This window comes from Chelonus insularis, unplaced genomic scaffold, assembly GCF_013357705.1.
Source record: "Chelonus insularis isolate UGA/USDA-ARS -01 unplaced genomic scaffold, ASM1335770v1 contig_17_pilon, whole genome shotgun sequence".
NCBI classification, from domain to species: Eukaryota; Metazoa; Arthropoda; class Insecta; order Hymenoptera; family Braconidae; genus Chelonus; species Chelonus insularis.
Window position 1 is genome coordinate 142,321 of NW_023276415.1, and position 23,205 is coordinate 165,525.

At 34.1% G+C, this 23,205-nt stretch overlaps 1 protein-coding gene across 1 annotated transcript in view; it reads left to right on the forward strand.

Annotated features, from left to right (window-relative positions):
- The window catches only part of LOC118064294 (neural cell adhesion molecule 2-like), a 433,677-nt gene that overhangs the window by 47,149 nt on the left and 363,323 nt on the right, over positions 1-23,205 (forward strand). Inside the window, exons 5-6 of the mRNA XM_035078796.1 lie at positions 9,462-9,549; positions 9,628-9,740. Coding sequence (XP_034934687.1) covers positions 9,462-9,549; positions 9,628-9,740 — 201 coding nt within the window. The remainder of the gene's footprint in view (positions 1-9,461; positions 9,550-9,627; positions 9,741-23,205) is intronic.

A 23,205-nucleotide genomic window follows, 5' to 3' on the forward strand; every position in this document is an offset into this window, starting at 1 on the left:
CCTCAATAGTATAGTTTATATTTCCGAGCCACAAATATCCTTTAGTTAATCGAAGTACGCATTAAGTCGAGCCAGCCACAAAAGTCGTTGTTTCGGGAGCGAAAAGCAGCCAGAAAGGCTACACTTTCGCCCAGGGGATCAAGAAAAATTTATTTCTAAGAAATAGAGAGTGATAACATTCTGTAAGGATAAATTCTCAGTTATTATTACTTTTGCTAATATTTTCTATTTTCAACCCACTTTTAGACTTGGCTGAAACATACATTTTCTTCCAGCATTGGTTCTAAAATTTCATTTAATTCATACACTTATGCTTTTGTTATTTAGATTGTTGATTTTTGCAATTGACGATTTGTTATAAGAAAAAAAATCATTAATATATATATTATGATGATATTTTTCGACTGGGGTAGGTGTACTCCATATTCACCTTCCTCCAGGACACTATTTTACCAACTAACATGCCTGGTTCGCTTATAAAAAAAATTATAAACGACGAGCGCCAAGTTATTTTAATTGCCAGAATAACTAAACTGGCAAAACTTACATCTAAAATCTTAACCCTAGATCAAACTTACAACAAATCGAAATCCAACACCAAATTTCGAAGGGCTAAAAAATCTTAAACTAATACCTTCAAGCTAACTTACTTAAGATGCTGCTGGTAAAAATGTCTTGACAGGGGATCTCCAGGAGCTCAGTTACGTGGGTTGTAGAGAGAGGGTCAGGGCTGGCAAAGAAATTTATCGGCTGTACCCCATAAAATTACCCAAACCACAAATAAAATGATGGAATTGAAGGTTCTTATCTACACAAAGTATTCAAACCATAATTCTTCATGTAATATTAGTTAATTCAACCAAAATCAATCTCTCTGTAGTCAACGCTTCAACCAAATCAAATATTTCACAATCAAATGACTTTAGTCTAAGTTCTGGAACATTCGACAATTTCTTTAATTAATTTAATCTTGAATCTTCAATAATTTGCCTTTTATAAAATTTTGAACATATGAAAATCATAACTTAACAAATAAAAACTCAAATAATCTCTATGATCTTTAGAACTGAACCTAATAACTAACTAAATCACGAGAGCAAACCAAAAGTGGGAGATTAATCGTTATTTTCATTATATTACATTCAAAATTTACCAAGCTACTGAAAATCCTACAAAAATTGGACTCAATACGACTTACAGGAGCAACGGAGGATAATTAGATGTCGTAATCTCGCCTCAACGTGTCCCTGGTTGGTCTGGAACCTCTTCTCTGCATTAGGGCTTCCCCTACAAGGCCTGCAAACTTATAACTAATTCTTCAACCTTAAGACTAATTTTTGCATCAAATCTCCAAAATGCCTATTCCACACCTCCATCTACTCCACTGGAGTGCCATGTTACTTTATCTGATCAGATGATCACTCATAGGGATAGAATGTCTCCTAGGATGGATCATCTAACAGGTGGCACGTTACTTTTTGCCCTTTACTCCACGTTAGCGATCCACTTTTTTAATATAAAACGCAAAAAATAGCTAGAACAAACTTAATATGTACATGTATATATATTGTAAAATAAGACTCAATAACAACTTCGGAAAATTAGTAAATAAAGAAAAATGTTTATTAATGATTGACAGCTGTTGTGACTTGGAGGGCCCCAAGTCAGCAAGTCTCAGAATATTTGGAAATTGTTAATGCCGGACTTGTCCACCGGCGCGTCAGTCAACTCACTGGACCAATCATCGGGAAGTATTTCCCTCATGGCCCAGAAGGCAACTCTACGGCCCTGGTGACGCCAACAAGCACGCGGTCGAGCACTTGTGGCGTCAGTTAGCTCCAGGCAAATCACGCGGTCATCTCTGTATAAATTTTCGCAGTCAAATCGCAGTTTTTTGCAGTCAGCTCACCCTTGGTAATTAAAAATACGGTCAAATAGACTCAGACAACTCTCGTGAACATAATTGAAACATCATAATCAATCTCATCAGTGCCAGTGGTCCAGTAAAGTCAGTTGTAGTGTCTTTGGGCGCGAAGTTGAACTGGCGTCGACGCCATAGTGCCTCACGGACAGTTACACATACATCACACACTCGAACAACTCAGGTGTGTAGTGTGCCTGTTGCTATTCACTGTGTGAGACTTTTTTTTGGTGAAAAAATAACCAGCAGACAAATCATAAGTATATGAACAATAAATGTACAGTCAACTCACATAACTTTAGTGACTATTAATTTCTATTGGTTAAGTTAAGTGTTATTGGTTAATAAAAACTATAAAACCCATACAATTTGGTGTTAATGAACTATTTTTTAAGGAACCTTCTAGCATCCAACCTTTTTCTTTGTTCTGCTCGTATTCATTACAGTCCACTAAGTTTTAGTTTTCTCGTCCGGCCGACTCGAAGTCAGAACAACAGCAATTCATTAAAAGAAAGAATCCGTGCGGTCAACTCAAGTCACAGTCAAAAACCGGAGATAAACAAACTCTCCCCTCGTTGCTATAAACAATCTAATCGTCAAGCAATCGTTGTTAACTAACAAACTGTCGTTAGTCTAATAGTCATTAGATGGCGACATACAAATATTTTACAATATTTATTGAACGTCTGTGAAGTCAGAAATATGTTGTTTGATGCCCTCGAAAAGAGATATATAAGTATATTCATGTTCTCAAAGTCAAAGATACATATTTATTTATAATACGTGTTCAAAGTCGAAAATATGCTGTTTAATGTCTAGCTTTGTGTCTTCAAATTCAAAAATGTAGATTTATTTCTTTAATATTCTCAAAATCGGAAATATAATAATAATTCTCAAAATAAGACATATTTCGATCTAAGCCCTCAAAATCAGATACATTTTGTTTATTAACTAAAAGATGTTATATCTTTACTCTTTAATTAATCATAAAATATTGTCCTAAATATCGAGTTAATAGCTCTTTCCAAAGTTTTTAATTTGGAAAATTATTTTCATTGAATTTGGTTCATGCTAAATGCATATGAAGCCTCTTATAAATAAAAGATCCCAGCAAAAACGTATTTCGATCTGAATAAAGCTTTCGTCTTATTTAGGATTTAAATCTATAACTAATTTGCACTCGCGCACTGGAACCGTGTATTAACATCCAACATTAACAAGCTTGCATTTAATATTCACTCCTTCGGGAAAATTTTCTAACAAAAAAAGTAGCAAATTTAGGAGTCATAAATTTTAATTACTTTTATATACACTATTATAGAGCAGGGTTTACTCAATACGTAAGTCAAGCGGAGAGACGCAATTTACGTGCTAACGGAAATACAATATTTCATTTATTTAATTTTTTATTTTAATTTCATTTAATATTCATGAATTTTTCTAATGTGGTAGTAATATAAGACAACCTAAAATTCGCAACATAATTATGTCTGCTATGGTGTCGAGTACCTAAGCTTTCATAAGAATCTTATTTAATCTGCGGTTTGTGACAAAACGTCATAATTCAAATGTTTCTATGATTATTATGCGAATGAATGTATCATTATGAATAAATCTTATGATAGCATGGAGTGTAAATAAGTAAAAATTATTATGATTTTAACTTTCAGTATATAATATTTTAATTTCTCATTTTTTTTATTCTATCTGATGTTATTCAGATTGATTGAGTTGCAAATAAATTGCCTGAGATGTATTTAGTTATTTTTATTTAATTATTCAGAGCCAAAAGATATTATAACAGGTGAGCTACGCCATAGGATGCGGTCAGGAGAGGTGCACACACGCAAAAGACACTTTTCTTAAGCTTAATTTGGATTTTTATTATGAAAATAAATTATTTTTCACGTCAACAATAGCTTATTAACATTGTTAGAGCTTAACTGTACGTTATTGAGCCTGAATAAAATTTATTGAAAGCTTGTAACAATTATTTTATGCGAAAATAGAAAGAGCGGTACCAGAACACGTGCACTTGAGCGCCGCGTAACCGTTAATGGCTGCAAATACGTTGTAGCCGGCGTCGGTAGACCTAGCACAATAATAGGATACCTATCATAGGCTAGGTTGAAGAAAACGAGCTGTAATTAGTTGAGTGCTAAAAAAAGAGCTAGGATAGGGCGAGCGGATTGGGTGAGCTCGACTGGGACGAGAACGAGTCCAGCTGACAGGTTGCGATTAACCTCTCCCAACATACTCCCCATCTACTGCAACGTCCTTGCGGTACTGGTCTACTAGTAGAACAATGAGCTCGGTGATTGGTCTGGTGAGGGTGGTCTTTGAAGTCTTGATTGAGACCACCCGAATGAGTCCATCTTATCTAGGATGAACATCGATGACTCGAGCTGGCCATCGAACTGGAGGGAAGTTATCTTCAATGATCAGAACTAGTGACCTGACTGAAATGTCGTAAGCTGCTTTTCTCCACTTAGAGATTGAGAGATATCTTTGTAAGCACTCTTTGGACCACCGCTTTCGAAAGTGCTGGAGCTTCTGACCCAGATGAGCTGAGCATCGAGCTGTTCTTGTGGAGCTATAGGATTGTGAGCTAACGAGCTGGTGGTTTTTCCTCTGAGCAAGGCGACGAAGCGTAGACAAAGAGCAGTTATGCAGGCGAGCTTGTAGAGCGATGAATATCTTGATAGAAGGTACCACAATGGATGATCTTCTTCAAAAGGAGCTTTAGCTGCGTGCAATAAGACGCCTGGTCTTTCTTCTCTATGAGCAAGAGCTGAAGGTTTGAACTGTTGAGCTGACCAAGAAGAAAATGAGTCTTTAAGCCACTCAGGTCCGTTCCACCAGAGCTTGAAGTCAGTTAGTTGGGTTGTAGTAAGGTCAAGAGAGGCACAATTGCTGGATTTTGTTTTCCAGGGACGTAGAGCCTGTTGCACACAAATTTTTCCCACTTGGATGGATAGCTAAGTATCCATGTTAGTGCTACAGATGAATCAGTCCATAGATAAACAGGAACTTGAGCTAATTCGAGCACTTCTTGAACGTGTTTTGCGAGCTTTGAGAGCATCCAAGCTGCAGTTAGTTCGAGCCGAGGAATTGTAACTGGTTTTAATGGTGCTACCTTAGTTTTAGCACACAAGAGCTGGATGTGAGCTGATTCGTTTGAGTTTTGAACTTTAATATAAATGCATGCAACCATGGCTAACTGCGATCCATCTGAGAAGCCATGTATTTCCATGTATGAGCTGAAGATCGTGTTAAGCCATGTAGGGATATGAACATGAGCGAAATATAGTAACTCGTGTCGTAGGTGCATCCACCGTTGCGAGAGCTGAGCAGAAAGTTCATCATCCCACCTTGATTTGTTTAAGCAGAGCTCTTAAATGAACATTTTTGCTCGAACTATTACTGCAGCTAAGAATCCGAGCGGATCAAGAAGCTGAGCTACTTCAGAGAGCACTGAGCGTTTCGTTAGCTTCTTGAGCGTTAAGAGATTTTGTAAAGCTAGAGCTTGTAGAAGAGCAGTGCTATTGCGTGACCTTTTTTGCTAGAGGGAAGCTCCCCACCATGCAGAGCTTTATTAGATCTTGAGCTATGAGCTGAGCTTCGTGCAAAGTATCTGAGCCTTGGAAATGTCGGCAACATAATGACCTTGACCGAGGATATTTCATGCCTTCATCTCCTATTAGTTGAAGTAGAACTCGTACAGCGAGGAATGGAGCTGGCCTGGTACCATAGGTAACCGCAGTGAGCTGATATGGAACTATATAGTCATGTTCATCGAGCTAAAGAATCCTCTGGAGATTCCAATCTGCTGGATGAACGTTTATCTGTCGAAACGTCTTCGTTATATCAGAGCTAAAAATAATTTTGTGTCGTCTAATCCATAATAAGACGTCGAAGATGTCGACTTGGAGCTTGGCACCAGTATGAAGAACATCATTGAGCGAGAAACAAGAGCTTGTCTGAGCTGATCCATTGTAGACGACTCTCAACTTTGTAGTAAGACTCCGCTCCTGTAGAACTCCATGATGAGGCAAATAAAAATGAGGCAGACTATTGGGTTGCACCGATGACCCCTCTACCGAGACCCTTCTAATACCGAAGTATCATGTGCCAAGGTCATCCCATTCTAACGATCACCAGAAACAATACCTGGACTTCCTCTTGAGCTTGATTGAACTTCTGGAGCACGCCTTATATATCTTAGAGCTTGTTATTCGTTCATAAATTGTGTGTAAAGCTGATTGAGCTTAGAGTCATTTGAGAGTCGCTTGAGCATTGATCGAAGATACTTGAGAGCTAGGGTTTTGGATTCTCCAAGAGCTGGTGTTGACGGAACTATTGGAAGGATCACAACATATCTTCCAGTTGCATCCCTCGAATGTGTGTTAACAAAATGAGCTTCACAGTGTTCTTCATCTGGAGTGAGCTTTGCAGAATTAACTTGAGCAGTCTCTTCTTGAACCCAAAACTTGGATAGTAGTTCATGGAGATCGTGATCCTGTTTCACGTGGAGAGCTGGACTTGCTAGAGATGATGAGCTTGACTTAGTTGCACCGAAGACGATCCAACCGAAAATTGTCTTGAGAGCTATGGGATCTAAGGCGTGACCTCGTCTGAGCTCCGAGCGAATGATTTGAGCTAATGGTATAGAGCCCAGAGAAACATCAAATTTAACTTGGCGTTCTATACTGAGGATTTGCGAGCTGTAGGCCTTTGAGATGCAACCACGATGAGCTGTCAATATTGTAGGCAGGCAAGACTATTGTTATCTTGCTGAGCACGTGAACAGTAACTTGCATTTGGTCGTCTGATTAGAGGGATTTAAGCGTGATGATGCTTAGACCCCATGTACGACCAGCAGCAACGTTGCCGATACCAGTAAGCAGGATTGATGATTGTTGTTTCGGGAGCTGGAGTTAACGAGCTAACTTATTCGTTATGGAAGAGAGCTCTGATCCTGAATCCTTACTGGTTGACGAGCCAAAACAGGAGCAATTAGTTGAGCTTGAGCTGTTGCAAGTAAAGCTGTTGGTTAGACAGACAATTCTTGGACTTGTTTAAGAGCTGGAGGATCACAAGAACTAGTAGAGCAAGATAGAGCTACTGCAGAGCTTATCGAAAGACCAGAGGTCGAGCTTAAAGATGATTCAGGAGCTGGAAGCGAAGCGCGCTTGAGCTGGTTGGAGCTACAGGAGCTGGAGCCGAGCTAATTTAAGTAGCCTCGCCTTGATGTATTGTGGTATGATACTTCATACTACAATGACGACAACGCTTCTCGCTTTGGCAAGCCTTGACATCGTGTCTGCCAAGGCAATTGCTGCAAAGCCGATACTGCATTGCGAGCATGAGCCTGTTAGGTGGAGAGAGCTTTCCCTAGTCTGGACTGCTGGCGATGAAGTGATCTGTGCTGCCACAGTAATCACAGACGTGGCCCGGATCGGTTGGCTCTTTGTACCCCACCATCCAGGGTCTGAGCTTGTTGGCAGAGCTTTGCTGAGCTGCTGGCTTTGTACTAAAGCCACGACGTTGAGCTTGATCTGATGGAGCTTGAGAAGCAGGAGCTGGAGATCGAGCTTGAGCAGTGGCAGCATATGACCGAGCTGTTGGTTTCTTGAGTTGAGCAGAGCTGGCCTACGATGGCAACTTGAGCTTTGATGATTTCTCTGCAGTAAGCTCAATACTTTCAAGAGAAATGGCTTCAGAAGTCGAAAACTCCTAAAGTGAGCTGACCGATGGATAGGCGGTGATGGAGCCAAGCGTTCTCTCCCATTATCTCTTGATGGAAGGATCTAGCCGACGATCTGAGTGGTAGACTAGTGGCATGTCCTACTCGTCGACTTCGGCATCTAGAGCTCTTAATGAATTGAGAGCTTTTCGAACACCATTGAGCAAGTCGTGAAGAAGACGAGCTGTAATTAGTTGAGCGCTAAAAAAAGAGCTAGGATAGGGCACGCGGATCGGGTGAGCTCGACTGGGACGAGAACGAGTCCAGCTGACAGGTTGCGATTAACCTCTCCCAATACAGATGTTCCTTATTATAATTATCACAACTTCTATTTTTATGATAATTGTTACTGCAGAGGAGAAGGTAGGATTACGGGCCATTTTTGGTATTTACTCAATTACATTATACTCTGTTAAATTATCGCTCGCATAATAAACGAATGGACTGTATCAAAGCTTGGACCATAATCCTACCTTCTTCTTCATTATTTTATTTCCATTCAATATTACTGTCATAATTTGAAAATTTTCATCAATACTATATTCAATTAAAATAAAAAAACCCAATAAATGGAATATTGTATTTAGTTATTGATAAATATAAACAATACAAAAATAGAATTAGAAAATGACAGAGAATAAGTGATTGTTATAATTGCAAGACGGGCAGTAACAAACTCAATTTAATATAACATTTTTTCTTATAAACTTCAGTGTAGAGCACAAGTTTCTTCGTACCTATAGTTAATTTTAATTTATCTCAATTGGTAATTGTATATTCTTCCATTTTTGTTGGAAACTATAATGTCGCTAGAAGAATAAAATGTATTACATTTATTTAAATGGTGTTTGGAATAAAATTTCTAACGTATAGAGCAACCTTCATATCATCCATTTATTGCAGTTACAATATTTCAGTAGTATGAAATGATGTAATAATTATAAGAGAAAATTTATCTTCAATAATTTATAGTACTTATCTATCTTCATTTTATGTTACTATGTCTGTTATATATATATATATGGTCCAAGATTCTTTGGGCAGATGTGTTACAAAGGATTTTCGTTCAAATAAATCAATCTTCAACTGTTAATTCATTAATTTTAACAAAAAACGATAATTATCAACAACAATCGATTAAAAATTAATTCAAACTAATAGTTATAACTATAATTATAATTATAGTCATAAATAAAAAGATAAGCCAAAATAAAGCCATTATATATTATACACAGCAATATACATTAATTGTGCTTTTTTTTATTATCATTAATCGGATTTCCCAACTGAAATCAAACCTAACTTTAACTCTACTACTGACTTGGCTTAACGGCGGCGATACAAAAGATGTAAGAAAAGATGAGATATTTAAATATGATGATTCCTAGCCAAAATAAATAGACTCCTAGGCTATCAACTAAACGGATCAGCTCTTCAGTCTGATACTTTAGAGACAAGAGTGTTAATCTCCGAAAAATTGACTCCTTTTGTACTGTTTGACTCAACTGACTTTACCATCCCCCACCACTAGTGTGGTGAGTTGCATGGAGAAGTCGTCATGACAACGAAAACCATCACGAATACCTCTCATCTTCTAACATATATTATTTCCTACACTTCATTCTTTTCTTTCCTTGGGTTTAGGATCGGAAGATCACCTGTGCTATAATTAAATTAAATTTTAGTCGATAAACTACTTCAATTTTGCCGTCTACAACTTACATAATTTCTTTGAAGAAGTATTCCATTAACACGGTGAAGAACGAAATATAATATTGTGAATGTTTCTTACAGGTTCACCAACACCACATATTCGATGGAGTGTCCAAAATGTAATCTACGAACAATCCATTAAAAGTGCTGGAAATGTTATTGAGAACAAGTAAATATATGTAACATAACGATTACAATATTCGTATTGATAAGTCTTGAATAATACCGTTTTTTTTATTATTTTAAGATTGATTATAAAATCGATAAACCGTTTTCATTTGGGACTTGCCATTACATGTACAACGTACAATACAAATCTCGTAGCACCAAAGAAAAAAACGGTGACGCTCGATTTGATTCGTAAGTATCGTCAAATCAATTCTATGATAATTATCAATTTTTGCTTCTCACTGATCATGATGAATATATCTCATGAATTATTTTGTCGAGTACGTAAGAGAAGCGAACAGTTCATTTTGAATATTCAACTCGCTGATCTATAAACGAAAAATTATACTTTGTTGCGTAAATTTTTGTCAGTTTAACTTCTATTTAATACTAGCATACAATTATGTCACAATTAGCAACTTCTTATTTGTATAAATAAAATTCGATTTTCTGCTCTTGGATTTTTAGAAAACTGTCATAAACTAAGCCCCGAGAGTTATTAGCATACTGTTGAAACATGAAAATGACCATTTCAAACTTTCGTCTGTCTGCTTGTATATCCGGGGCAATTTCAAGAGCGGCCTAATTGATTTCAATGAAATTTTTCAGACATGAATAAGAGAACATCAGAAGTAACATAGGTCACGTTTTGTTGATTTTAGTTGTTCATAAGAATTGTATTTATTGAAAACAATAAAAAAAAAGATCAATGCAGTATATTCGAATTCTTCTGACAGATGTTTTTTCTTTTAGTTGAAAAAAGTTCCACACCATGTAACATAAATGGAAACGGACTTTTTCTCTGAATAACGATTGTATCTGTTGTAAAAGAACAAAAATGTAATATTACGAGGAAGGTATCTCGACATGACACCTCCAATTTTTTCGTAGCTGATATATGTTATTGTAATATGATCTGAACGTTTTTCTTGGTATTGATTAAACAATAAAGCGAAATAAGGTCGATGTATCTGAAAGGAAGAAACAAGTGAGAACTTGGTAGAAAAGATGTGCAAAATCTAAGCAAATTAGTAGTCTGAAACTGTTCTGACTTGGTCAGAAGCATTCTCTCTATGGCCTGAAATTTTTTCTCTCACTGAATAATTAGATAAATCAAGGTATCATCTGCTAACTCATCTACGCCAATTCGACTATTTTGATTAATCTCGAGGCGTTGATATCCCTTCTTAAGAACCTGGAAGCTTCAAGTACGCAGATTTTTGGGTAAAACTGTCTATTGGTCAACAGTAGTTAGTATTCCTCGGTTACTGCCAGTATTACTTTGTGTCTGTGCTTGGTATACTGATACTGATGCCAACCTAAAGACGGCTCGGTTTAATAGTCAACTTGATACGTATATAATTGCTAAGAGTTCACGCAGTCGAATTTTTTGATAGAAACCCAGAAAACTCTTTAGAAGATTCCTCAGACATGGAATAACTCAACAGATAAGTGTTGGTCCGATTAAGCATCTTGGCTGCAAAAGGCATGAACGATGTCGACTTCTACGCCTCACGGCTTCATGGATAGACGCACACACAAGACCAACACACGAACAACTTGCTTGTGTCTCTCTCTGTGACTGACGCCAACGCAGACGACTTCTGGTCCAGTGATCGGTCCTGTAACACTTACACCTTTCCAATGATCTTCCACTTATCAGTTATCTCATCAGTGAACTTATTATCAAAGTTATTACTGAACTTATCATGTGAAATATCAGTAAATTCATTCTCAAGAATATCAGTGAACTCGTGATACCAATTTTCTGTGAACTCAAGACTTTGCAGACAATTCAAAGACCTTGTGTTATTAGACAAACTCTATTGTTATTATCATCTTACTTGTAACTGTTATTTAGTGTTAAATAAATAGTTATTTGTTATTGTTGAATCGTGACAGCCAGTTCATTTTATACCCGTTCAACAGTCCCGACTGTTCTGGCATCCAAATATCGTAAAAAAAACAGTGCACATAATTTCAATTACCGTTCACCTGTAATCTCTGTTCCATCTTCTTTCATCAGCCCAACTAAGTTAGAACAGAATCTAATAACTGACTCTTGTTGGTCAAGCCTTACTCGGCTCCTCCACATCTTTCTTGCTTGATAACAGCATCCGAGAGTAAGAACTTAGCAAATTTCTGTAACCAGTACACTTAAAATTATATTGCTAGCCAGTTATGGAACTCAACAATTGTACATCAAATTTTAAGAGACACGTATTTTGGTCTTCTTTTTTTGCCTACATACGTTTTTTTGGAGGTAAAATAGCCCCCTAAACATAACTACCTTCCGGAGTAGTTTAGGGGTTGTAAGTACTTGTAGTCAATATTTTTCAAAAGACCAAATGAATATTAAATACATGAAAAATGCATATTAGTACACAATCAATAGTTGTAATTAATAAATATTCACAATGCTTGAAAATAATCAAAATTCAGTTCAAAAAAATCTATCGCTTATGTCTAGAAAAGATTTATTATAATTGAAAGAGCAGAAAAAATCAGCATAAATATGTTTTTGTATTCTAGGAAAAATACATATATCGTTGATGTATAAACTGTCTGAAAAAAAAAAGAACCATTTTCATATGAAAAATAGCATTGTTAAAGAGTAATACATACCAGGACGCTCAATAATATAAATATCAAAGAAATTTTTTTTCAATTCATTCAATAAATACCACTAACATTTCCATACATTTATTATATTTACGAGCGCAATGATCAATCTAATCATTGTATGACTTATATTTGTAATATAGGTTAAAATAATGTTCTATACATAATGATTTTTTACACCAGGAACAACTGATAATTACGTTATTGTTGCATCCTGGAATATCACGCTGAACATAATAGTGAATCCATCCAGTTTTAATGTCTGTGTTACCACTTTTAAACTAAGAATATTTGAGAAGATCAATCGTTGAAGAGATGACAATTGATTAAGAGTAAGTGACTGTAACTTGATAATGTTATTTCTTAAGTATAAAGTAAAATAATGACCCAGTAATATTACACTATAAGAGACGTGTTCCACAAAGTTTTTCTTTATTCTGAATCCAAAGATATGAAAAGCTTGAATACTTCCTATCCATAAATGAATCAATAATAAACTTTGAAAACCATTTAAAAGTTTATTATTACACTTTATTCACCGGAAGTAAGTTATCTCGACTTTGATGTGTCTACATGCACATTATCTGGCCTGAACACTTCTGGACCAAAATTTCCTCCTGTCTCTTTCAAAACTAAAAAAGTTAGAAGAAGAGTTTGCTGTCTACGGATATTTTGGGTTGTATAATATAACTGTAAACACAATTTCCCTTTCCCAATCTTTGAATAGATCTTCACAATCTAGAGATTCTTCTTGTATTTCTTAAATGTTACTATATTCATTCAATGCTGGCAATAATTTTTTTCTGGAATTTTTTTTTTGATTGTATTTCTTTTTTATTCATATATGATTCGGGAGTAAATACATAGATATAGATTTATAAGCAAACATATGCAACTTTCAATTTTCATATAATTATCACATGTAATCATTATAAATTCAAATTTTAGTTTAATTCTGAGTTTAAACTTCCCATTTTACCATAAAAAATTATGATTCTTTATTTTTTATTGCTTATAATAGATTTCTGTCAAAATTAGCTAACACTTTATGATCCATAATTGTACTTTCGAGTTCATTATATAGCAGGAATCCACAGTAGTTCAAACGCTTTTCCTCACTCTATGTCCGTCTTTTTTCAATTACCAATTTATCGAGCTTACTAGTCGGTAGCTGTAAACACTAAACGACAGTAATTTATTTAGATAGTTCGGCAATTTACCATACACAATCTTATAAATGAACATACATACCAGATAATTTATTCTTTGTTCAACTAGTTATAATTCTAATGTTTCAAGCATACTGTTTGCAAGTAGATATACAAGTAGAGTTCCTCCCTCCGCGATAGAACAGATTGAGGTTCGTGTCCATGCTAACTTGTTTTGTGTTTATGCAAAATTACCGACTGCTGGCTGCTCTATTTTATCGACAAAATTACTGGCAGTCGATAATTGTAATTGTATTTTTGTACAATTTTGGCAGCATTCTTCCTGTTTTACCGTGCGAATTAATGGCAATCGATAATTATACCATTTTCAAAGAATGTCTCTATTTTCCGAGAAAGCTTATTGATTTTTTTTTATACCGTGCAGTTGAATAACGTAATGTGCACATTTTATTGTGTTTCATTATGCTGAACAAATTCTACGAAATTCGATGACGTCACGAACATTACGTTATCTTCTACGCAGTTAAATGATAGAATATGCTAAGTTTAAATGTGTTTACAACGTAGTTTACACAATGACATCATAAAACTGTGCAAAAAATGTCGGAGACGTTTATACTTGTAACTGCGTAATGATGACACAAACCGATTTTATTGCATAATCTCCGGTCAAATGAACATGTTTGGAATTTTTCGTGTATGCTCCAAATTGAGAGTGAGGATTTATGATGTGAAAGTCGAGACCTAAAGTGATTGCCTTTCATCCTAAACGTTCTTTTGTAAAACTAAATTTTTCAGTGTTTGATAAATTTTTGTTCCGTACTATCAGATGTCATATTGGAAATAAGCATTTATCAATAGTGACATCTGGTATATTTCCTATATATTATTGATTTTCACTCTACTTTTTTTTAATCAGCATTCTTTGTCAATATTTCAATCGGTTAGCATTTGTTCAATAATTTTCATAAAGTATTTGTTAAATTATTATTATAATTAATATTTGTGGCATGCCTTTACAACTAATATCGTCTTAAAAAAAAAAAATAATTATTGGCCCATGATGAAATGACTTACTCCAAAAAAAGTGCCAATAAAAGTGATGTTACTTGGCGCTGTGTTGGATTAATTGTAACCTCTTAATTCACACAGATTCAGATAAAAAACGTATATCCTTATTTGTATATGACATAACATGAAGATTTATATTGTAATATTATTTCGCATGTTTGTTAATGTTAGTAGATAATTCATTATTCAGATGATATTGTTGGTGTTATACCTCAACATGAACATCCTGGGAACATGGCACATGTAAAATTAGAAAGAGAGCGAGAAAGACTGATGAAAAACCAGCCTACATCGTTGCTCGTTCTATGTGTGGAATATTGTTACATGTAGCAGCATTAGTACCGCATACGCATAGTGGTGAATGAATTTTTATTCCATAATAGCGGAGAAAGTGAAAGAACCATCCACCGGTAATCTATGTCCATCTTTTTCCACCAGCTCATCGAAGTCGGAACATTTACCATACATGGATATAAACAAGACAAATCCTTGCCTCTTGGTTATGTGTAAGCACTCAGTAAATCCAAAACTATTTGTTGAAACTTTTTGAAAGTATTACAAACTAGAATACCAAATTTTGCACCTGATTGTATCATGGTTGATTTTGAAAAGGCATTTGAGAAATGTTCCTCTACAACTAAAGTTTCTGGTTGCAATTTCCATAATGGTCAATGCATATGGCTACATGTGAAGTCATATGGCTTACAAACCATGTATAACCCCGATCTCCCGATCTTCCAAAAATTCCTATTAGTTGAGAAAAGTATTGGATGAGGCTGAAATTAGATAAAGTTTGAAATACAATCTCAGACTAAACGATCTAAAATTTTAATTCAATACGATTTTCAAAATAACTAAAATTAAAATTCAGCCTAGGTTCCAATACTGCCGCTTCTTAACTCTGTCTGCTTTAAAATAAATAGAACTAAGAATTAAAAGGAAAAAATCCTGCGGTGAGTGAAAACCTCCAATACAGACAACGTAATTCTAATAACGTGATTCTGTACAATAAAAGGATTCCTTAAAAACTAATCGTCTGTTAGACAAATTGAAAATTAAAAATCGAAATTTTTATCTACAATTCCGTTTCCTTCTTTCTTTTTCATCAGGAAGAACCATTGGGAAAAACCGTAAGAACCCGAAGAGTAAAAAATGCCAAGAACTGGAAGGTCATGGAACTAAACAAAATAAAAGTTCCTTACAGAATCAAAGTTCTTCAAAAATTTCATTATTTTATCGTAAATTCCATGTTCAATTAATAATTAGGTTAAATGGTCACACTTCATGGAGTCAATTCTCCAAATAAATTGGGCTCACAGTTACGCATATTATCCGAACAAAAATAAAAGAATACCATGGACATCTAGTACCTCACTTTGGCTAATAAATGAAGAAAAGGATTCCGGTACAATGACTCCAACCGTGTATATCCTACAGTAACTCCACGAGAACGCTCCAGGACAGACATTGTGAATTTAAATCAACAATCAAATGATCAATGAGAGCCAACGTTCTCAGACTGAAAGTTACGAAAACCCTGAATTCAACAGAAATAAGGAATCCAAAAGGAGTCAAAATAACTTATCATCTTTATAAGAAGTGAGTCTATTTACATGAACAACTTTTAAACGACCGTTCGGAATTTGATGAATTCGAAATACAACATCAATAGGTTTGTTTTTGATAATATATGGACCTTCCCACTCACATTGAAGTTTTGGACATTTTCCTTTAACTCTTTCAGGGAATAATAACTAAACCTTTTCATCAACATCAAAAAAAAGAATATTAGATTTTAAATGATACATACACTTAAGTTTTTCTGATTTGATTTGCAACTTATCACGTACATTATCATGAACAATCTTTAATTTTTCACGAAGAGTAAAAACAAAATCAGTTATAGAATTATCCTCAGAAGAATTATCTGAAGGATTAATTCCTCTAAGAAGATCAATAGGCAACCTTAATTCACGACCTAACATCAACAAATCTGGTCAATACTCAATAGTTTCATGTCTTGAAGAACGATAGGCTGATAAAAATAAAGAAATCCACTTATCCTAATCTTTTTGATTCTTACTAATAAATTTGGACAAATATTGAAAAGTAGTCCTATGCAACTTTTCAACTAAGCCATTAAATTAAGGATGAAGAGGTGTGGTTCTTGTTTTCTTAATACCAAAAAGACTCATCACCTCCTTGAAGATTTTAGATTTGAATTTTCAGATCAGAATGAATTTCAATAGGAACACCATATCTACAAAATATTTGAGTTACTAGAGCCTCAGCAATAGTACAAGCCTGATGATTAAGCAGAGGAATCGCCTCAGGCCATCTGGTGAAATAATCTGTAGCAACAAGTGGAAATTTATTTCCAGAGGAGGTTTTAGTAAGAGGACCAAGAATATCAATGGCAACTCTTTTAAAAGGAGAGCTAACATTATAAATTTGAAGTTGACCACAAGATTTTTTATGAGGACCCTTTTTAGCGAAACAAACTTTGCATTTTTTTACACCAAATCTCACAATCTTGTTTAAAAGTTGCCCAGAAAAATCGTTGACGAATTTTTGAAATTGTTTTATTAATACCAAAATGACCACCAGAAGGAGAATTATGAGCCTCATGAATTATTTCATTCACTTTAGCTCGAGGAATGACAGCCTGAAAAATAATATGAGAAAGATTTGGAGCTTCCCAACGTTTAACTAAAAAAACATTTTTCGATTCTGAAGTATTCCAATAAAGTAAATAAATTGTAAAAGTAGAATCCTAATGTGAAACATCATTAAACGCAGAAACTTTATTTTCCTTCTTGAATCTGATAATTAAACTCAAAATGTTATCATCATTTTAAAATTTGATTCAATCAGAATCATTATTAATTTCACAAATGACACAGAAAATATGCCTACTATTACATTTTTCATCAGAATTTACTTTGAAACATTTTTTACAATTGCATGGACGCCTAGAAAGACCATCAGCATTGCCATGTTTATGACCAGGTCTATGTTGAACTTCGAAATCATATTGGAATAAGATTTCAAACCAACAAGCTATTTGATCTTGAGGATTTTTGAAAGAAAGTAACCAAGTGAGAGAGGCATGATCAGTTCTAATAGTGTACCTCTTGCCAAGAAGGAAATGACGAAAATGTTCAACAGAAATAACAACAGCTAATAATTCTTTCCTTGTAACACAATAGTTACGTTCACGATTATTTAAAGTTTTGCTAAAGTAAGCAATAACTTTCTTTTCATGAACAGTCTCACTATTTCTATTAACTGGAATCTTTCGAGATAACACAGCACCAATGCCAACATTCGAAGCATCAGTATCAAGAATAAAAGAAAAATTTGGATCAGGATAACCCAAAATTGGAGTAGAAGTGAAAATTTGTTCCAATTTTCAGGAACAGGCCAATTAATAATGGCAGAAATTTTATCTGAAGAACATTTCAGTCCTTCACCAGAAACTACATGTCCAAGGAAAATAACCTCTTTTTGGAAAAATATAAATTTCTTAGGATTTATCTTAAGAGAAGCTTGTAAGGGTCTTTCAAAAACATTTTGAAGATGAATAAAATGTTCATTTAGACTTTTACTAAAGATAATAATATCATCCGAATGAACTAAAAAAAAAACACTTTTTTTCGGAACAAGAACAACAGGAGAAGCCCAAGGACCATTACTAGGTTCTATTGCATTCTGTTCTTTCATTTTCTCCATAACTGAATTAACTTTACCCCTATAATGTAAAGTAATACGACAAGGAGCATGTTTAGTAGGAAGTGCATTTCCAACATTAATTTTATCGTGTAAATAAAAGTTCTTCGAAACAAAATTTATCATTGACATCCAAAAATTTTGAAGATCATTCAAACAAATCTAAAACAAATTCTGGAAGTTTATGCAAAGAAGAACTAATTCTTTTAATTGAAACAACTTTATTACCTTCTGAGAATTTTTTATCAAGAAGATCTTTGAAATTCGTAAATAAACCAGACTTGATCAAGAAATCTTATCCTAGAATACATTCTTCTTCAATTTCAGCAAAAACAACCTCTAAATTAACCTTAATATTGGAAATATTTATTTCTGCAGTCTCGATAAAATCAAAATCAAATTTATCACCTGAAACTGCGAAAATAGAATAAGAAATAGAAGAATTATTCGAAACAGTTACCATTCCTTTAAACAAAGAAGAATTAATAACCGTAATATCAACAGCAGTATCAACTGTCATAATACATATTTTGCCATTAACTTCCCCTCTGAGTAAAAGTTTCGGTTTAGAATCAGAAGAATGAGAAAAATCAATTGAATTAATTTTTAGTTTTGACGAAATTTTTTTTTGGATGAACTTTCACCAGTAGACTCATTAGAATTATGAATACTTGATAAACTAGTTTGAACAGCTTGAAAAACTTGACAATTCTTCTTAGAATGTCCTTTTTTAACACAAATCCAACATTGGAAAATTTGCGAAGAATTTCGATTTTGGGAGTTTGACCTAAAATTTCCTTTAAACAAATTATTTTTATCATTTTTTTTAAAATTATTATTTGCATTGAAATTATTATTATTTTTACTAAATTTTTTATTATTGTTATTATTAAAATAAATTTTATTCTGACCTCCAAAGGTCAAATCTTCAATCGACTCAAGCTCTAAAGCTCTCTGAGTTGCTAATTGGAGAGACTCAATTCTCTCCGAACGAAGAGAATATTGTAACTTCAATTTTTTTAGTCCAGAAATGAATTGCAAACTAGCAATTCTATCTCTCTCTTCAAAAGAGACCGAAGGATACGCAAATTTGACAAGTCTATCCAAATCATTTGAAAAGTCTGTTAAATTTTCATTTTCAGACTGTTTTCGAGCCTGGAAACGATTAAAATAAGCTCGAGAAAATTGAGCTTTACCAAAACGATCTTCCCAAATTTTCTTCAATTTTTCACAATTCTCTAAATCTTCTAAACTCAAATTTTCTAAAATAACGTGAGCTTTGTCTTTCAAACAGGACACTAAAATCGATGCTTTAACTTCATTTGTCCACTTATGCAGCAAAAGTTAAAGAACTATTGTTATGTAATTTTGCTCTTTGAAGGTGTCAATATGTAATCCATATGCTTAACCTTAGAGACTTTAAGTTCCTCTTTTTAGTCCTAGCCAGGGCCCCCGGAGTTACATAGATGTTTCTGTCGCGTAACAACGGGGACAGATTATAGTTCGTCATGCCTCATTTTCGTACTGCCCTATATGGATTCTGAATGTGGGCACTTCGAACACGCCGAGCGCGAGACGCGTTAGCGACCGCCGACTGAAGCGGATGAAGTTGGTGCTACGGGATGCCAAATTCCAAGCCCTGTGCCTGGGGCTGCAAAGTCAAAATATGACATGTAGGCCTAGGTACAACTAGCCAATTGAGTGCGGACTCGTAGTGGTATGTTGTAAGGCCTCGGGCTTGTTACGTGTATCCCTGTGCCTGTTCTAAGGTGCAGGTATACGCGTCCCTGGAAATGCCATCGCGAAGAGAGTAGAGTTATAATTTCCCAGAGTTATGCTCAAAGAGGCGAGGTACTTAATTTCCGTCTTTCGGACGGGGGAAGCATAGATTTTAGTCCTAACCTTTCGACCAATAGACAGGGATAAGGAGATGTTCAATAGAGAAAGTGAAAATGTGTAATTTATGTAAAAACAATAACAAAATTTTATTGAATGAAAATTATTGAAAAACTATAACAACAATTTAAACGTTACCAACAGATGATTTCTTTTACTCTGGTCGAGATAAATTACAATTGAAATTACAGTGAAATATTCACTTTTACTCACGAATTAATTTAAATATCAATTTAAAAATAATTTGACGATCAAATAAACTTCATACAAAAATTTACAAACTTTGATATATTATCAATACAATACTCAAGACAAAACGAGACTTACGTCAGACAACTGACTGATGCATCAAACCTTACGTATTTATTTAGTCGAATATGACATAATTAGAAGTCCCTTGCTTCAGGCGCGCACAAGTCCCTTCGCATGGTCTTTCCCTTTTTTGAAAAGCTAACGCTCTTCTTACGTCATGTACTCTTTCTTTAAAGTTTTATTGCTTTTTGCCACGTGGGTTTTCCAAAAGAAATGAAATATCTAAAAAATGACTTCCTCAACTATTCTTCGAAATCCTTTCTATTTTAACGAAGTCTTAGGAAAACTCAAAAAATAACTTGAGTAATAATCGTTAACCTCAATCCTTAAGTTTATTGCTATTCATTTTTAGCATCTCTTAGAATATATTTTAAATAATTATGTGAAATAATTGAAATACACTCAGACATTACACTATTATTAACTGAAGAAGTTGAGACCGATTCAACCAAATTGTTAGAATTATTTTCTAAATTATGAATTTCAAAATAATTATTATTGTTATTATTATTATTAATAAGATTTCTTATCTCTCTAAATAAATATTGCGTTTCTCTTCGACCTTCCTTGAAACGTGCCTCTAAACAAATTTGATCTCTGTTTGGTTTTTCTTCCAACCGATTTAATCTCATCTCTGAAGCTAGAAGTCCTCCATTAGTACCGTCTTCGACACAATCGGCATATTGAGTTCTTCTTCCAATTTACATAAGTCTTACAATTTTTGATTAATCAAAACTATTTCTGTATGATTTTCATTATAATTATGTTAAGAAAAATTTTTCAAATGATGCATCCAAACTCCTGTATACCGACACGGATAGTCTTATATATCATTTCACAGTACCGGATGTCTATGACATCATCAAACGTGATATTCGCAAATTGGACCTATCCGATTATCCACTTAACAACATCTACGGAATTCCTTTAATTGATAAATACGTCCTCAGTCTTATGTAAGACAAAAACAATGGAAAAATCATGACAGAATTTGTTGGATTTCGTACCGAGCTATATTTGTTTAAACTTTTAGATGATGATGATAAAGAAGAAGAAAATCAGAAGTTGAAGAAAAAAGCTAAAGGAATAAAAAAGTCAATGTTGCGAACTATCACGTTTGATGATTTCAAACGACGTTTAAATGATCATGTTGATGTTGTTAAAAAGCAGTATTTAATAAGAAGCGTAAAACATGATGTTCAAACCATTATATAACAGAAATTATTAGTAAGTTGAAATGACGATAAATGTCAATTGATCGATGATTTATCAGATACTCTCCCTTAGGGTATGAAAAATGGAAAAACAATTTATTGATTAATTTCTTTCATTAATAAATGTTAAAACAATTTTGTATTGTTATAAATAAATTTTTCATGAATTATGTAGTAATTCTCCCGCATTATTTTTAGCATTTGATTATTTATTTTATCAAGACATTTAATTATTTTTTTTTTCTTTATCAATTCGTTGTCGTTCTTTGTCAGATAATAGTGTCCATTTGACATTCACAGCTTTATCATCTGTGTTGCACAGAAATTCTTCAACATCAGAGGACATCTTATTAGCCATCTCTTCTACATATTTAAATTGTTGAGAAATTTTTTTTATCAAACTATTGCATTGAGCCATTATAAATCTGATTTATTAATCTAACTATTGTGTTTCTTGCCAAATCCTAACCACTTCACATAGACTTAATTGCCACGTTTTTTTAAATATTTTTTCGACTCAATATACGTCAGGATATTAGGCTTGAGTTAATTCTTCCTCGTAAAATCCACGTTCTATTGGTTGATTTTGATAAACTGCTTACCTATGCACTTTAGAATAGCAGTTATCAAATAAATGGTAAAATGACGTATAGGAATAAAGAAAATTATTTCAGGTCTTGACTTTTATATCATAAATCTCCACTCCAAGTTTAGAGCATGCGCAAACAAGTTTCAACTTGTTTATGACGTTATTAAACTACGTGGTTACAAGTCTAAACTTGTTTACGTCGTCTCCAAACCTCAATCTTTTTTATCGGGGGGAGGGGGGGGGAGACTCTACTAATGTATTTACTTTTACAATTCCATCAGCACTGTGAAGAAATAAATTATTTAATTTATTCACTACACATTTTTTAGTTTTATTATTTACTAACAAAGATGAATTATAGGTAACCTAACTCCCGCCATCTCTTGCCTCACTTTGGCCCTCTCTTTCTTTTTGTCACTTTTATTTTTTTTCAAGCGAATCATGCTTACATTTGCCATATAAATCATCTTTTTCTGCGTAGATAATCATTTTTCATCCGTTTATAAAAATAATATTCAACTTTAAGATGAATTTTGGAAATTTGCTGAAAAACATTCAGCAATTTTTATTTCATGGGTGAAAGATGGACATTTCGCATTTTTTTAAGTGAGCACTGACTGACTGCAAGATGAAGTACATGTTAATATTTTATCTAGCAAAGGTAAAACTGAGAGTAGTAATGCCGTTCAAAAGAAATTCCAATTGAGTGTCACCCCTGCTTCCAATTTTTTCGTTTTTACCGAACTACTGAGCCAAAAGAATCGGTATAACAGTAAAGTTTCTATTATCTGCTTTATCCTAATAGTAAAAGTAATTTTCGTGATTCTGAATTTTTTTGTTTTTTTTTTTTTTGACTTTATAATGTTATGTCCGCGTTTATGTTTTATTTATTTATTTGATTTTAGTTTACCTAATTAAGTAGCGGTCTCGAAGGTGCGGGCATGAGCTAATTTTTGTAAAGAACTAATGTCCTTTACTTAATTTTTATTTGTTTATGGGAACGTTTGAAAGGGCTCTGTTCCCTCAACCCTTTTCCTGCACTAGACTTCTTAATT